Genomic DNA, 19,055 nt, shown 5'->3' on the forward strand with positions numbered 1-19,055 from the left:
TATAGAAGCCTCATGCATCTAATAAATCGATTTGGCAAATTGCACATGTACCCTCACTGCACTTGCTTTTATATGATTATTGCACAAAATACCAATATTACATCCATACCCTCTCTCTACCTCTAAGTGCAAATACAAAGCACTTATATACACTAGAACACAGTGGTTCGCCTCAGTCACCACTACTCTGTATTTTACTTACAAAATTGCACTGCTTGTTAGACTTTACACTTACTATTGCTATGATATAGAACACAATCATACAGTACAACTAGTGTATGTCTAATGTGCCACTGGAACCATACAGCATGTTTCCCTCTTGCCAGTCCTCTACATGAACATTTATCCACTCATTTATTTATATAAGTATCTTAAAGTGCTTTAACAGACTGAGTTCACATCCATACAGCCTCTTTGGCAACCTCACGATGTCAATAGATGCTTAAAATACGTAAAAATGACTGAATTAGTTCTTAATTTAGGTATGCTCTAGTTTGCTGTTAGCAAAGTGGCATGTACACAAAGTGAACATGTTGGCAGGATCACATTTACAATACTTCATGATTGTTTCAAGTCACTTAAATATATGTATATTTTTATGATTCTGTTACTATTCTACACTTCTGAGTTATACACAAGAATCAGTTGATTTATACTCTGATAGAGGGGTGTCCCCTCTGTCATATAAAAAGCAGCATGGCTTCAGTTTCCTAAAAGGCAGCAGACCACTTCTTCTCAGTCTACTGAGTCAAGCAGAGTCACTGTTGGACCCCAAATCATTCTGATGTCTGCACACATAAAAAAATTAATAGTTTTCCATTATTAATTCACATTTATCATATTTACATATGAACTTTAAGGCTTCACATTTTAAATTAACACTATTGCACGGACAAGAAAGACACACAAAGGCATCTGAGTCTAAAGCTAAAGTCTAAACCTACGAGTGAGTGAGAAGTGGGCGTGTTCTCACAGTATGTCTCACTTCCCTGATTTTTGGGGCTGGCTAGCTCCCGTGCTGCCATCAGCTGGTTTACTAGCTGCAGCACTGATTCTATTGCACAGATCCCTGATTTCCAGTAGGCCCTCGTTCAGGGCTCTGACGAAAACGGCCGAGCTTGTCCCCGTGTTCTCCCAGAAACTGGACACACAGAACAGGATGTGGTCTGACTGCGGATTGTAACAGGCACCATAGCCGTTGGGTACCACCGGGCCATAGCAGCAGAACATTTCTACAGTGGTGGGGACCTGGATAGAAGAGGATAAAGAATGGGTTCATTTAGCTTGTAAAGATATGTGATGTTTAATATTTGACAAAAAAATAGAGTTTTCAACCTGCAATTCGACCATCCTCTATTTTTCTGCTAACTATTCATTGATAAATTATTTACTTTATAGACCTTTTGCACCTGACGTCACACAGTCAACTCTGTCTGGCCCTGCCCCTGCCTGGATGGCTAAAGGGGTAAGTAAGTTATTATATATTAGTGTTCAATAAGAGTCAGCTCATTGGCCAATTATGCTTACACAACAAGCAGTTAGCTTTGCTCTCCAAGTGCAGAAATTTAACACTAATGGTACAGTTGCAATGTGCGCAAATGGTGCAAGGATGTTAAATAGATGTGATCAAAAATATAAAATTTGCAATGATGTGGGCAGATTTACACAATGTACATAAGATCATTTCAGATCATTTACATTAACTAATGCGAATATGCATATGAGATGAGGAGTTTTACCAGTGAGTTTTCTTACAATATTTAAGTTATGGTAAAGTAGTAAAGAAACAGTGCAGGATATTTTACATTTAAACACGGCTAAGGTGCATGTGAAATTAAAAGTTATATTGTCTGATGTATAGTTCAGTTCTGGACTTTACAATAACAGTTTTTCACGGGCCAAACTCTGGTGTTGAAAAATGAAGCTGATGTGGAAGTTCAGAAAACTGCAGTTCCTTGAATGTCCACTTGTGGCTTGGTCCAGAATTCAGGAAAGTCAATTGAAATCCATGTTAAAATTTTAATCTAAACAGCAGTAAAACACTTTTATTGCCTGGTTCAAAACTAATTTGGTATCAATGGTTCCCTTTTATCTATATATTTTTTCTGGCCTTTTTATGCCTCATCATAGAGATACGACAGTGGATAGATTTATATTTCATACAGTGTCTGCTTTTTCACTTATTTTTAAATGCTAATTAAAAGCTACTGCTTCTTAATCAAACTTGAAATGCCAAACGAAGTCTTAAAATAAAACAAAGCTTACAATCATGAGATAACCACATAAAAAAATAAAGATAAAGCAACATTTCGTTAATAAAACAGAGAATATGGTCTGGTGCATTTTCCCAGAATTAAATATTGAATAGACCCATTTTAGAAGTAGCTTTAGCTAAAGCTAACAAAACTTTTCTGACTACATAGTTAGCACCACTATGTAAGCCAATGTAGCTAACTTAGCCAGCTAAAGCTAATAAAGCTAATCAAGGTCGGTGTTCACATAACTACCTTAAAAGTGGGTTTCGCTTTAGCCAAACTGGAACAATCTAATGTAGTTGTTTTATCCGTAGGTGACTGTAATTACGTGTTGATCGTTGTACGAGAGCAAGCATATCTGGGCCTGTGTGTGTCGTGTTTGTGCATGTGCATAATGTTTGTGCATGTGTTTGTGTTCACATCATTTCATGCATAGGTGAAAGAGTCTAGTCTAGTGTAGCTAACACACCTTCATTTGCTTTAGCTACATTAGTTATGAAGCAACGCTACCTACATAGCTAATTTAACATCGTTAGCTGTAGATTTAGCTACCTAAGCAGACTGTTTACTTTTTTTGAACGATGTGAGCTTTAGCAAACATAGCTAAAGATAATGTAGCTATGTAGGTAAAGTAGCTAAAGCTGAAGTTGCTATGGTTCATTTTTCTCTAATGCAGTTTTTTTAACTTTAGTCGTAGCTATGTTAGCTGTGTTAGAGTGTTTTAATGAAAAGGAAAAGCTTTTTTCTTTCAAGCAGATTGTTTACTCAGCTTTATTAAATTTTTTCTAATCAGGTTTTGCAGGTCAACTTTTTGGCTTTTAACTTTTTGTATCCTAACCCCTATCTTAACCCTCACCCTAACTCTAACCGGAAGTTAAATCAGATTCTATTTTGAAAGTTTCTGCATGTATACTTGTTCTGACAGAGGCAGCGGCTCACATTGTGGTCTGGGATCTGTAGTCTGCAGCCAGACTGTCTTGGATATTGTTGAATATTACCAACTACTACAATGAAACATGCATACCAGATACATTTTCACATATGTGACATATTCTTTTTGTTTAATTACCAGAGGTTGTAAAGTAAACCAAAGCTTAAGAACCATACCATAATTTTGTAATACACTTTTAGAAGCCCCTCTAGGTCAGATGAATACAATACTGTCATGCTCTCTTGAATACGGTGCAGTCATAGTATTGACTCCTTAAACTTTATGTTTGTTGGTGCCTTAAACAGTTCTTTCAGTGATAATTACTTGAGGTCCAGTCACTTGCAGGAAAGTTAAAGATGTTCTTGGTAAATAAAAGCTGAGGGCAAAGATGAGTCACACAGGGTCTCTAATTAAAAATAAAAGACAGGATCTTCAGTGAGGATCCCAAACAAAAGCATAAACAACATACTTTTAATTAGCATTGTGTGTTATCTGATGTTTTTTGTTGTTGCTTTGGTTTTCCTGTCTCAGTCCCTTTTTAAAGGACCACTGTGGAGTTCAGTGACACATTATGCGAGGCTTCACCCACTCAACTGTTTGAGCTTGGCTGTCTTATGAATGCAGAGCTTAGTGCTAATTACAGCCATGCCCTCAAAGTTGCTCAAAATTATTAAAAAGTTAGCCAGATGATACTGGATTGAACTTTTTCCAACCTTAAAGTGCAGCCAAATGTGATAAATTTGCAGAAAACCCAACAATTAGCAGGTTTATTTTTGATTGCTCTCATATCTAGTTATATTTGAAAAAAACAAACAAAAAATATCAGATTCGGGATCAGCATTTCCACTCAGTATTTTCTGTGCTGATCACGAAAATAAAATATTGTCACGGTTCTGGGGTTCTGTGATATTAACCTGTGCATAGATGTGCCTTAAATTCTTCCTTTCGACAATCGTGAACCTTATGATGTGAATTTCAAGCAAGTACATACCAGAACAAATGGTTTCAAATATTACCTGACTGGTAGAGAGGATGAACTGGTTACTGGCCACATATGTCTCATCACAGAAGATCTCCGGTTTCTCCATGTTGAGCTCCTTTGAGATCCTCAGGAGACCAAGGAGATGATTGTCTATTGCCATTCCTGTAATAGCCTGGAAATATACAGATTTTTGGTAAGATATAATGAATGCTCTTCAATTATAGCTTCAGTGTATACTACAATTAAACCAATCAATGCAAACAATTAAATTTCATGGATTAAATTGAAGAAAGGAAAAACTTTTTTGGTAGTACCTCTAAAAATTGAATTATGAGCTGCCTTATGGGGTTTTAGTAAGTTGCTATGCCATTCAAAGTGGTCAAAATTTGATTCTTTTGCAAAATGTATCATTAAGAGATGGCCGCTGTAGCTACACCATGTAAGGCTGGTAAATGAACTTTGTTAAATGAATTTAAAAGAAATTCTTTTTATCTGATATCACTCTCAAATACAAATTTAAAAGGTCTGCTGGCCACTTTCTGGAAGAAGGGCCTGCCTTCAAACTGTAGCTCTCAGACGCCCCCTCTCACGGACTGTTATTGTGTGACGTTGCCTCTGTCAGAATGGAAAGACACACTAAAACTTTCAAAATAAAATCAGATTAAACTTTAAGAAAATTGAAATAAAAAAGTAAAAAGGGGACCATTGATACCAATTTTTTAACCAGGCAGTAAAGGTTTTTTACTGTTGTTTAAATCAAAATTTTAACATGGATGTCAGTGGACTTTGTTAAATTTTGAACCAAGTCTCAAGTGGACACCCAAGGAACTGAAGTTTTCTGCAGTTCCACATAGGCTACTTTAGCTACATTAGCTATATGGCTACCTTACCTACACAGGTAATTATGCTACATTAGCTTAAGCTGTGTTTTCTAAAGCTCACGTTGCTAAACCTAATGTAGCTACAGTATTTTACATTGCTTTGTTTTTTACTTAATCATAAACGGTTGAAATTAACAAACCAGAAGATCAAGAGTCACAACATTATATGAAAGCAATGAATTGATGAGCTGCCATAACAAAATGTTACCTACATTGTTTTTGCAGCTATCTTAGCTTTAGCTAAAGCTAAAGAGTCTATTCTAGTTATAGCCAAAGCTAATAAAGCTAGAGTGAGCCACTGTTCACGTAACTGACAGAGGTAATGTTTCTCAGTAGAGGTCGGGGGGGGGGGTAGAAGTAGCAACGTGAATGGTGGTTCAGTTAAACTAATTTCACTTTAGCTAAAGCTTAAGTTACGCTAACTATGTTGTTAATGTTGAGTAAATGTAGCTATGTTAGTTTTAGCTTTTTTTTTTTTAGTCTTTGCCTATGTTTCTGTCTGGACAGAGGCTGTGTTTCATTGTAGTAGTCTGAGAGCTTCAGAAAAAATGAAAAATTTCACAGCGAACTGCAATGTGAGCACAACTTCTAGAATTTTCCTCTCGATTTTACACAGATTTTATCCATCCTCTTGCAAAATTTCCATGTGAAGTTAGGATGAGTTAATGTGTAAACAGCAGGAAATATTCAGGGAAATTTCAATATGAGTGAATAGGCGTGGGTGATGATGTTTACATTATTCAACCCCTGCAGGATTGGTGGGGTCCACTTGCATGTTGAATGAAACTGGTTTACTCTCTTTCCTGCTTGCAAGTTTTTTCTTTTAAGTTCAATCTCTGATTGTGTAAATGCATAAATGTAACTTCATTCATATTGACAAGAAGCAGTCACAATAGTTTTGCTTCAATCGCCATTATGGATTTCTGCAGAATTGCAGGCAGTTCTGAAATACTCTAGAAATTATCTTGTTTCATCATGTACAGCTTCATTAACATTTTAGATCTTATTTGATTAATCTGAAGTGTAAACACCACACTCCATGGTTTTATGGGGGATATATGCCTGATTATTTCTTGCTTTGTGCCATCTGGAACTACTGGGAATCTCCACTGGAAGTCTGAAAACTTAACTCAGCAAGCAAGACTCCACCAAGTCTCTGGCTCAGCCAAGAAGTAGTCCCCAGAATTGTTAATTAGCTTAAAAGGCTTAGGAGGTGCTGGTTGGTGGATTTTTATTCTTGTTTCTGGAGGGAGCCGGACTGTTTCCTTCTGCTTGCATTCTTGGATAAGCCAAAAAAAAAAAAAAAAATCTGAGCTTATTAAGTGTTTCTCTCTCTTAAGATTTTAGGTGAAGCAGCAGTGTAGCACCATGTTCAGTCATAAAGAATACACATTTGAATACTTACTGCAATTGTATAACTTGTCTGGGCATTAATTGCATCCCTCAGTTGCTTCATTTTTTCTGAATCCTGTTGAAAAAAAAAAAAAACAATTCAGGGATAAAATATTATCTGGACATATTTTATGTTTTAGTTTAAGCACAGACTATAAATCCATTTTTTGTATCATGTTAGATCCAATGGGATATCATCTGCTTGTATGGGGGCATCAGGTTCAGAGAGGCTCCTCACACCTGTTTCATTTACACTGGCTGATGTGGGAGTTACTCTGTAATTGTGCTCAAAGTGAGAAAAATGACCCACGGTGTAAGTGACCCTCTCATCTGTCATGGACTTAACAAAGGCCAGGGCCTCAGGGGTGGCAGAGCGAATGTTATCAACCCGGCCCTCTTGGAAACGCCGGATGGACGCGCTCTCATAGGTCGGCACGAGCCTTCCATGGCATCTGTCAAAGACATTGTTTTTAGAACATTTTAAAGACCATTTTCATCTTCTGTTATGGACATTTAGGTAATAGATTTATACTTTACTTGAAAAATGCAAGTTGTAAGGCGACTTGTATGAAGGCATCTGGACTCATCTTCTGTTTTTTAATGAATTCTTTCCCATATTTGTTGAACTTGAAAACATCCATGTCAAGATTATCCACCAGCCTGAAGGAGAAAGTTCAGGAGATGTGAGACCTGATGTCTAAAGAAGGAGACTTACAATTGTTAAGAGGTATGATTGTGGATGGTCATGCCTTTGAAGTCTGTCTCCAGATGCTGTTAACAGTCCATGGATGTGTGCGTTACATTTCCAGATCAGCCTTTTTGGGGGGGGAAGCTCTCTAACGCTGGCTCCAGTCGCCATCTTGGAGGGACTCCCTGATCTGTTGAGGATATCAGTGTGTTAGTACCATCAGTTATGACCAAGTCGTATCAAAACTGAGATCATGTGAAAACCAAGAACAAGGACAGGCAAGACCCAGCCATGACCAAGACCAAATAAGTCCTGGTCCAATATCATAAGTGGAATATTCAAACTCCCTGGGCCATAGTTTGGACCCCTATGTTGTGCGCTCACTCTTTCCATTTTTCCACTAAATTTTGTTACTGTAACAATCGAATAAGTCATCTTTAGGGTGATTTAACTTCTAGAGAGAGGGAGTGAATGCGTTATTTGTCTTTTGAGTTTCTAACGCCCATTTGAAATAGACTGGGTGATTGAGGAGCCAGTGAAACAGCCATGAATTAATAAATAGATGCCCACATGAAGTTGTTATATTCCCACAGTTGTGGTCCTGATATTAAATCCTGATCCCCAGGCATAAAAGTTCTCCAAAAAGAGGCACATTTAGATTAAAACACTTGTAACCTGTGTATGCTTGTGTCTCAGTGCTCTGACTTACACGTATTTCATCACATATTCAGAGCACTGAACCAGGACTATCCCCTCAAATGGAGAATGCTCGCACACGACTCCACATATCCCATCCATTCCTACAACAAACTGAAAGATTACAGGATTAATCAAACTCTTCATTCACAGAAGACCAATCATTCTTGAAGTTTTTCCTACCTGCATCGACTTGTCATACCAGCGGTTTCCCCCATTCTTCTCACGGCCACCACCGTGCAGCATCAGCAGAGCCCTGGTGGTATCCCGAGGCTCTAGACCACTTGGTTCATCCAGACACACCAAGCAAATACAGCTCTCGATCAGGGCCAGAGAATCCCTGTTAGTTTGATCTGGATAAATACAAGTCTCTGTTTATTGTCTACAGCATGGTTACAGTTTTTCAAATCTTTTATAACAGAGAGTGGGTGAATGTTAAAGCTGAGACCTTTTGTAAGAACATCTCTGGCTTGAGCCCATTCTGTTCTCCCATCTGATGTTAGGATACCAAAAGGAGGAAGTCTCTCTTCAGCATTTTCAGACATTTTCATAATTTTCTCCAGTTGTGAAAAGGTTTCTGTCTCATTGAGCTGCTTGCCATTTGCGGCGACATCCAACACGAAAAACTAAAGAGAAAAACAGATTACAGAAATAATAAATTTCTCACTTATCTGATCTTTAATGCACCCTTAGCCTTTGAGAATGTTCATTTAAAATGCTAACAGCCAACTCTAATGATACTGGTAAAAACTAAATAAAGCAATGTGTATCTAAAACATGTCTCATCCTCTGTGATCAGTGCAACATCTATCTATCTCTAGGAAGCAAGGAGGCAGATAAAATCAGCAGTAATTAAGTTAACAGCCTTAATCTCTATAGGGACTGACCCTTATGAGCCCCAGATTGATAGTTCCTAGAATCATTTGCAGGTGAGAGCTCATACTCTTTATTTTCAGTGGTAATTTAAAGGCACAGTCCATGAAGAAAATAGGATCCAAATAGCCCTAGGCTGTAGATGTGCAGATGTTGCTGGTAGAAGTTAAATGCCTTCAGGGGAATTTCTTTAAAGAGTCATGATCAGGAAAATTCCTCAAAGTATTCCTGAGACATTGCTTTCACTAAAACGGCCCAGACAGATGAATGAGCATATATGGAAGTGCACAGTGACAACCCAAAAACATGAACCCCCGGCACTGGAAACCTCCAGCACAATGACATAAATTCTTTAGACAGAGGCTTGATACTGGGCTGAATATAGAGAAAGAAACTCACAGAGTTCAAGTAGACAGTCTTATTTTAATAAGAATAATGAACCAGGTGAAAAAGATATTGACTGCAGATTTTTCTTTGAAACAAAAACAAATAGGTTGCTATGTTTAGTTGGACCTTAAAAGTGTGTTAGCATCTTATATCTAAAAACATTCTGCTCCTTATTTCTAAGTGTGAGCATAGTAAACCAAGTTATTGTCAGATTTGTGATGCAAAGATAACTAAATCGATTCAAGTAAATGCACTAGTATCATGTCAGCTAGCATCACCTTGCTTTGCCTCGCATCACATCGCAGTGCATTCCATTGTCCAGTCTGGTCCAGTATCGTATTGCTTCGCATTGTCTTGCATCACAAAGCAAAGCATTGCATCAGTCAGTCTGGTTTAGTATCATTTTACCTCACCTCACAATATCTTGTATTGTATCACATCGCCTCGCCTTGTCTTGCATTTTATCGTATCATATTACATCACATCACATTGTGATGATTTATATTGCATCCTCCAGTCTAGTCGAGTATCATATCACCTCACCTCTCATTGTATCGTACCATAATGCATTGCATGGCAAGGCATTGTCCAGTCTGGTCTAGTATGGTATTGCCTCACCATTATATCTTATCGTATCTTATTGTACCATATGGTAGTGTAACATATTGTATATGTTTGTACATATTGTATTGTATCGTATCATATTGTATCGTATCGTATCGCATCGTTTCTTATCGCATCACATCGCATCGTATTGCATCGTATCATATTGTATCTTAATGTGCTGTATTTTATCATATTATATCCTACTGTATCATACTGTATTGTATCGTATCATATAGCATCACATTGCATCCCATTGCATCGCTTCGTATCATATCGTATCGCATCACATTGCATCCCATCGCATTGCTTCGTATTGTATCGTATCGTATTGTAGCATATTGTATTGCTTAGTAGTGTGCTGTATTTTATCATATTATATCATACCGTACCATACTGCATCATATCATATTGTATCACATCACATTGCATCACTTCATATTGTATCGTATTGTATTGTATCATAGTGTGCTGTAATTTATCATATTATATCGTACTGTAACCTAACTGTATTGCATTGTATCATAGCATACTGCATTGTACCGTACCGTACCGTAATGTATCGTATCGAATCGTATCATACCTATTGAATCATATCATTTTGTATTGTATCGTATCATTTCATATATCCTATATCGTCTTGTAAATTATATTCCATCATATGTTATTTTATCTCATAACGTCTCTACTCCTCTCTGTCATCTTGTCCCTTACAGATATGGTTATTTTTTTTCCCTGTCAGAAATGTGAACCTTTTTTAGTTGGTCATTTGCGACTCCCTGCTGTACTTGACTTTTCAACTGAGGAACATTTTGTATCTTTCACTCTGTTTTGCTCCTCATTTTTGCAAACTGAATTAAATCAGTTTGTTTTGTGAGTAACTGCGTATTTATTCAAAGTGGGAAAGCTCATCCTCCTAAAATCCTTTGAGAGAAGTTTGTAGTGAAAGATTTTTATGAAAGTTAATTGCTTAAATTTTCCTCCTGGCTGATGGTTCTGAACAGGTATCAAATCAAAGTTTAAGTTCTGATATCATGACAACTCTAAGCATGACATTTAAAGATGACGTAATAAAAAATAAATCTGTTGCAGTCAGTTAAGATTGTGAGAAAAAAATTGTTCAATTTATTGACAACTACAAATTTAGGCAATATTGATGATATGGTTCTGAACCAAAGTTTAAGTTCTGATATCATGACAACTCTAAGCATGACATTTAAAGATGACGTAATAAAAAATAAATCTGTTGCAGTCAGTTAAGATTGTGAGAAAAAAATTGTTCAATTTATTGATAAATTCAAATATCACCTTTTATATTATGATGTTTTACAGGATAAATTAATGAAACATCCTCACTTTTTCTATCAAAGGATCAGGCCAGCGTCTACGGTTAGTAGTGTCATTGAAAACTGAGCCCCAGTTCCTGACCTGATTCTTGCATGCCACTATGATGTGCTCTGGCACTGATGAGGAAAATTGCAATTTATGTGATTCATAATTAATGAAATCCATGCACAGAGGGGTCCCGGCGAGCTGGCCTCGGGCAAAATCCACTGGAAGAGCCCGCCTTAGAGACATTATAACAACATTAAATCACCTTACTTTGTTACTTTATGTCAGTGGTTCTCATCAGGTCTAGCATCAGGGCCCAGCACCATCTCCATAATGAGAAATTCAATAATAAAACAATCAAATTTATTTATTCAAAATGTTTTGAAACTTTTTAGTACAGCAAAATCTTAGATGGCATGCATGCAAACACTTTATTTTACCCTATTTCCCATGAAAGCATGCACACTTTGGTTGTTTTACCGAGATGTTGAGGAATTAAGACACTATCTTGGGTAAAGAAAACAACAACAAAAAAAGCTTTGTTATCCATACATCAACGACTTTCTGACACTTATGGGTCACAACCCACCATCTCAGAACCTTTACTTAATATCATACATATTTGTGATCCATTATAGGTGAAACTTACTTATCAATGAGAGCCTTATAGTCCAACACTCCTCTGATGATACGAGCTGCAAACCTTAAAAGAGTATAAAATTAGAAAAACAGGGTGCTGAATTCACCTTAACCTAAAGAAAATGCACAGCAAACAGCTTGTAATTCTGATAAGATGCCCTCTCTAGCAGTAATCAGATTATGGTTAATTACTGGGATACAGAGGGCGAGCAGTGTGTTTATCTGTGTTAGTGAGAGAGACGGAGAGAGCCACTCAGAGTGGGCGGTGAGGGCAAACAGGGAAAACACAGAGCCCTGTCCACTCTCATGTTGTGTGTCATTTGTCTCCGTGTTATTATGTTCAAAGCCAGATCGATAGAAAGGAGGCAGCCGCGGAGCACCACACCCCTAAATGAGGCCTGACCAGCAGTCTCTGCGGAGAGCTTGGTCCTGTCACTCCCAATCTAATAAGTGCGTGTGTCAGTAGATTACCAGCTCGCTCTCCATGCTCTGGAAGTATTCAGTTAGTGTGGCACGAGCTGACAAAAGCGAACGTTGAGTTAGAGGGCTGGAGGGAACGGTTTAATGTCTGGAAGAGCATAGATCATTTAATAAAGGCAGAGATGATGCCTGTGTTTTTTCATGTCTGTTAGTCAGATCTTAATCAGAGGACTGCTGAGAAGAACATAAAGCCTGTCAGTGACTGCAGAAGTGGCTGATATATGACTCACTTTGTGTTGTTAGGAAGGTAAACTAAACATTTGCCCCTTTTCATCTTGTGAGCCTTTGAAAACTTGACCCTGAAGCAATCTCAGACTAGGGTTGTCATGATAGACGATACATGATTAACACTTAAATCCCTTATGAGTTAATAGAACTCAAAATATTAGAGGCAACTGATTACATAAAAATGTGTGGATTCTAATGTGGAAACTTCCCTATTAAACTCAAAACATGTTTCAAGTATTTTTCATAAAGGTGTATGTTCTTCATCACTGTAATTTTCAGTGTGTGGCTATAAAGATATGATATGATTGTGTCCAAAACTGCTGTTTTCAGCCAGCCTCAAGTGGACACTCAAAGAACTGCAGTTTAGCACATCCACATTGGCTTCATTTTCAACACTGGAAGCTGCTGCTTATAATAGTAAATCTATATCAATTCCACATGACTAAAACGTTCTGTAAAAGTTGTAACCATTTTACTCTGGGCAATTTTGCCGCTTCTTTTTAAAAAGGTTTCAAAACTTGAGCCAGTGTTAATTTCGTCGACTAAAACTCTGACTAAAACTTTTCATCAACAGCCTTTTTTCCATGACAGAAACTAGACTAAGACTAACAAAAATAGATCTGTGATGACTAAAACTGACAAAAAGTAAGTTTAGTTTTCATCAAGAGGACTAAAACTAGACTAAAATGCAATTTCGTTTTCGTTGGACATTTAAAATCTGTGATATTTCTCTACTGGTGGTAAACCTGTCAAAAAACAATGCAGCTGTAGCTATTTGGTCTCTTAGCTGTAGAAAGCAGGGACGCCAGGTTTGGCAGAGTGCAGAGAATGCACTACCATGATTTGGTACCAAAGTAAAGACTAAAACGTGAGGACATTTTATGGAGTAAAACTAGACTAAAATGTCTTGAGTTTTCATCGACTAAAACCAAAAAGGGCAGAAATTCCTAGATTTTACTAAAACTAAAAGACATTTCATCTAAAGAATAAGACTAAAATTAAGAATAGCTGCCAAAATTAGCACTGCTGCACATTGTCCCCTTCTTAAACTGAACAAAAATGTTGCCAACATTTTGGCACCAGAGGGTTTATTTGCCTCGAGCTAAAGCTTTGGCATTTTTTGATGCTATCAATCAGAGGTGGAATCCAGGGAAATGTTTTCCTAGAATTGTTTTGCATTTCAGACAATTAAATACAAATTTTAAGCCATTCTTTAAACAAATTTAGATTTAAAATACCACCAAATCAGTACATCATTTGGGCAGAATTTTTTTAATTTATTTTATTTAACCAGGTAAAACCTATTGAGGTCGAAAACTCTTTCACAAGGACCTTGACCTTGCCAAGAGGTCAGCAGCACATGTCATGATATATAATACATACAGAATGGCAGTTCTACCCAAAACGCGAACAAAATTTTAAGCCAACATTTTTAGCAAATTGATGTCAGTGTTGGCAACATTTTATTTAGTGGGCCTTAATGACCTAGTAATTTTATCGTAAGAAATGTAACTATTCATTAATTTCTCAAGAATAAGGTAGCTATGACCTTGTAATAAGTTTGGACTCTGTCAATTGATAACTTATAAATATGGTAATATTAAGAAAGAATTTACTTAGAATTAAAGTATTAATTATCAAGTAACCCCTTGAAATATAGTAGTAATTCTATTGTAGTTAGGTGATATTTTACCCTTACCCTAGCTCTAAACCTAACTCTGACCCTAAAATTAATTGATAGTTATTCAGCAAAGTCTTTTGTCCTGATTGTGTGTTAGAAAAATCAGTCATACTTCTTTTTTTACAGTCACATGGAACAGATATTGAGAAGTTTTGCAGTGGAAAATAAAAGAAGCTGTTTCGGCAGGATGTCACCAACCACATTACAACAGCTTAAGCCACTGATGATTACAATATGCAGTAGAAATATCTAGTTGCTGATGGTCTTGTTTACTTTCGGAGGCCATAAAAGGCTTCAATGTAAATTTCAACCTGCTCCACTACATGTTAAAAACTCCTCACTGGAGCTTCAATCCTTGGCCTTTCTGCTTTTTTAAAGAAGGATGAATCAATAACAGAAAAAAGGGGGTAGCTGTTGTTGTTTTGTCATCAGAGAATAAATATTTTCTCCCTGGGTAGGATCATTCATTTAGGAAATAATGCTCTTTCATTTTGAATGAATCAATGCAACTCCTTAATTGATAACCTGCTTTTTAAATTCATTGCAGACTTTGCTGGTCCATATTTGTCGTATTGTCTCCCATATTTGATTTCTTTCTTTTACAGGCAGTGATTTAGGCCAACTTTGTTTAGAAGAAGCTCTACAATTATTCAAGCCCTTGCAACCTTTTTTTACGGTAATAGTTAAAACCAAAAGTTCATCACCTACCTGAGAGCATCTTTACCATCTCTGAACGTCTGCTTTGGAAACACCATAACGGGACTGGAGTTGACAGGCAGAGCCAACCTGTTGTTGAGATACATGTCCTCCAGCCAGTACTCGTACACCTGAGCATAGAGAGACTCTTTTGACAAATGTTGCTTCATTAAGCTCTCTGGACTTAGAGTTATTACTTTCAGAGTGAAGACCTGTGTGCAGCGGTGTAAAAAACCATTACAGTGTATCACTGCCACATGAAAGCAGAGCGTCAGAGAGAGTGGGAGCGTGATAGATTTCACCAAGCTGGATTGAAGGGAAAAACACGAGTGAGAGGCTCCAATAAATCCTCATTGCAAGGTGTTTGCCTCTTCGCCCCGTTTATGAAGGGTTTGGATTATTTTTAGACATTTTATCCTGTTAGGGGCAAGATCTGAGGTAATTTTTATGCTAAAAGACCAGATGCAGAGTTCAATATCTTATTATTACAAAAAAATGATGCTGTTTGCATAGTCTGTTAAAGATAAAAATAAAATCACTATATTTGATTTAATAAGGAGGAATGATAAGACAAATATGATTATAATGATTAATTTAATTGCAATTAGTTGTCCAAATTAGAAGTCTTTTTCTTACTTTTAAAGGCCATTAAAACAGAAAAAGTATTATTGATCTCGGATTTTTCATCTTTTAAGCTCTTTTCCAGTTTATGCACCCGCAGGAAAATGGGACATTTTTCCTCTTCTGTCATACTGATATGTTACCCAGTTGTTCTTCTTGTCCCTCCTCTCCAGAAGCTTCTTCTGCAGAATCTCTCCGACCCCTCCAGGAGCCCCGAACTTCTCCACAATGGCCTTCGTCTTCTTAAACTGCTCCTCCGTCACTAAATGCTGGATGCATCTCAGGTACATGTCGAGGGTTTGTTTCAGCAGGGGCACGGGCACCTTTGGGAGCACCTGATGTCACATAAAGAACAAGCTGGTCTTTAAAACCCTTTATAAATGATGAAAAGCAGCCTTCTCATGATTTACAGAGGATTCATTAGTCAAAGGGGCAATTCCTTCTCATCTTTTCTTTCTGGTTTTATTATTAGAACCTGAGTTAATAATTCATCCTAAATGCTTCGAGTGTTTCCAAGTCCCGCTGCCTTGTGGGATTTGAAAATACTCTTGTTTTTATAGGGATAGAAAATGCAAATTGATTATCTTTTCTGTCTGATGTGGGCTCATTTGCATAAACTGTATGTAACCCAAGATGTTGATATTGATCAGGGTGTGAGGATTGCTAACCCTCAGATGCTGTAGAAGTCAAAAGTAATTGACTTACAATTTCGATACAGACCTGCTGTATCAGTAGACTAAAGACTTGAATGTGAACTTAACCACAGAAAGAGGAACTTGCTATTAATAGAAAAGGAAATAACACAAGGTTCAGTTGACTTCTGACTTTTCCACTGAGCTGTCTGTAAGTTTTTAAAGTGAAACGAGACTTTAAGGAGCAGTGGTGGATTTATTTTACGTCACTGTGGCTGGAGGGAGGCGCTGCAGTGGCTCAACCAAAGTTTTTTATTACTTATTTTAAATTAAGATCAGACCTCATTTTGAATGTACAATATGAATCGATTTTGGGAGGAATTGAACCCTTTCATTTCCAGTTTAAGTGCAAAACCCTGATGTTTGTAATTTAAAATAAACACAAAAACAAATATTTTTTGGAATACTTCATGCAAATCGAATTTCCTTGAAGGGGATTATCACAGCCTTGAACACGCTAAAAATGAGCAACAGCTTTGATTTTTTTGCATTATTATTTCTTACATTTTAAGATGTGTTTTAATTTAATTGTTACACTCAGTATGCTCGTGACCAAAAATGGACGTCTGAAAAAAAAAAACTGTAATAAATACTATAGATTTAAAAATTATTTCCACTTTTTTTGTGCATTTGTTTTTGGATCAAGATCAGACCTGATCATAATCATCAAACACTGATTCATTTTTAGGAATTTAACTCCTTCAGTGGCAGTTACAGTGCCGTTGAAGACTTTTCATTTAAAGCAGTGACTTCAGAATGAGAGCCTGACATCATAAGATCCATGTTTGTTTGTTTTTCCTATTTTAATGCAATGGCAGGGGGTCAAAAATTATGATTGTAATTGATTTCAGTGGGGCATTTTTTGGTCACCAATATCGTGAGTGTGTACAAAAAGTGTGCAGAGCTTATTATTGACCCCTCACTGGTTCTGATATTAAAATTTCACATTTCAAATTTTAAAAACACCATAATTGTGTTTTTTCTAATTCTGTGTTTGTATGCCAAAAATTAATTTCTCATTAAAACAAGTAGCAATATTCAAGTAGAACTAATGATAAATCCATCCTTACATAATCAGGCACTATCCTGCTGTTTCATTAATCTCTGAAAAAAACCAACACATTAAATTTTTCAAAGTTTTGATCGTTTTTAAACTACTCCTGGAAGATAAAGGCCTGCTATTACTGTCACCCCTAGTGGCCAGTCAGTGTAAGTCGCTGTCCGTGGTGCTGAAATCAAGCCTCATTAGTTTGTCAACTTCAGCACCATGGACAGAGACTGAGCGCAGCGTTAACAACAAAAGTACATTACACTTCAACAAAACCAGCCTCTTCATTAAAGAATAAGGCATGCTCTCTTACTTCGCTCTCTCCGGCCGTCTCTCTCTCCATGATTGGCATCTTTTCACTCCGGTCCGTTTAGAGAAATAAGGTGAAAATCTCCACGAGCCGGTCTGCCTTCCCTGCACGGGGCATGTTGGGACAATTGAAAGGGACCAAAAAGGCAGTGTATAACAAAGGCCTAGTGAGGACATATCTATGTATGAAAGTGAGACCAGAAGGCTTCATTCTTCATCATTTTGCAGCCTAATGCAATTTTGTGCATGTCCTTGAATTCCAGCTGCGCCTCATCGCTCACCGCTGCACAGAGATGTGCATGCAAACAAAACACTTCATCTTCATTTCTGCCTTAAAAACTACATTTTTTCCCCAAAACCTTTTAAGCTCATTTAAAAAGTGAGACTTTAATTCAACTGCAATAAGAAACCAGGTCGTTTCCTGAAACAACAAAAGAATTAACAATTTATAAAAGGAACAAACCCACCGTGATTTGATTTATGGCTGTGAAACCTGTTGTGATTCAGAGTAGACTTTCAGACGAGTTGTAAGTATGGAAAATAATCCTGACAATTTTGTTTTGAAGGATGCTCTTGCAGGAGAAATAAGTTGTAAATAAGTTGTAATTTTCCAATAAGTTCTGAGGTAAAGATGTAAAAAGTTGTCTTACCTGATGAGAGTCAAACTCAGGAGGTCAGAGAAGTGTTTGTTGTAAGTTCACTTCGCCTCCCACGTCCACGCCGTGAAATCCCATATTAGTGTGCAGCTCGTCGCGGGCGCGTGGCTGCTCCCCCGTCCCCTCCTCGCGCCATAAGGCTGTGACTCCACATTAGAGCGCGCCCAGGAAAAGATGCTGAAGGTGTTTGCGTCTACCTACCCCCCTGAGGCAAGAAACTCCTCCCATCGAAATCTATTCGCGGAACATATTATCTAACAGCTTGCTTCAACCCCCCCCCCCCCCCCTCCTGCCCACATCCGATGATAAATTAAAAGGAGGGGGAGACTTTCTTTTTTTCATGTGTCATTCATGCGTCTGGACAAGGACGGCACGTTTTGTGCCAACTTTCTCCTTGCCTTTCAGGTGCGCTCGTGCGTTAAAGTAATGTTTTACAGCTGATATTTTGATTTTAAACATGCTTATTGTTAAGATTTTAAAATAATTTTGTGTGTCATTGCACGACTTTTTGGTCTCATGTTTTAAATGCTCAGATTTAGCTGTAAACTTTTATAGACTTTTTCCAAATCCAAATATTTATTTCCTTCCAGTGGGTTTTCATTTCTTGAGAGTCTTTAATTATTTCTAGTATTCTAATAATTCATATTTCAGACAAAATAAGACCCGTTTTATTTGATTTGATTCTTTTATTAGAGGCTTGAAATAAAAGTGAAGTCATCGCCATCACACAGGTCCAAACAGAGATTTATTAAAACGACAACTCGATAAATGAATGCATATTTCTTTATTTTTCAGGAGACTTTATTTGCTACTTCTCGACAAAATGTTCCACACGCGCGCGCACACATGAACACGCACACATACACCCTGTTGTAGAGGTCCACGTTATGATTTAACAATTTACATTGTGCATATATCCACATATTTACAAAATCCATTTATTATGATACATTTAATTTCAAACAACAGAGAAAAAAAAAAAAAA

General features: G+C 37.2%; 1 protein-coding gene across 1 annotated transcript; it reads right to left on the reverse strand.

The window, feature by feature from the left end:
* Positions 1-767: 767 nt before the first annotated feature.
* LOC121528919 (choline O-acetyltransferase-like) lies at positions 768-18,193 on the reverse strand. The gene is made up of 15 exons (XM_041816571.1): positions 18,065-18,193; positions 17,419-17,519; positions 15,509-15,700; positions 14,757-14,875; positions 11,670-11,723; positions 11,117-11,255; positions 8,274-8,451; positions 8,009-8,178; positions 7,839-7,939; positions 7,191-7,319; positions 6,979-7,101; positions 6,752-6,893; positions 6,455-6,517; positions 4,203-4,340; positions 768-1,248 (listed from the first exon to the last, which is right to left on the reverse strand). Exons 2-15 carry the CDS (start codon positions 17,455-17,457, stop codon positions 982-984), a joined length of 1,854 nt encoding a protein of 617 aa, XP_041672505.1. The 5' UTR covers positions 17,458-17,519; positions 18,065-18,193; the 3' UTR covers positions 768-981.
* Between the last annotated feature and the right edge of the window lie 862 nt (positions 18,194-19,055).

Source organism: Cheilinus undulatus, linkage group 20 (assembly GCF_018320785.1).
Source record: "Cheilinus undulatus linkage group 20, ASM1832078v1, whole genome shotgun sequence".
Taxonomy (NCBI): Eukaryota; Metazoa; Chordata; class Actinopteri; order Labriformes; family Labridae; genus Cheilinus; species Cheilinus undulatus.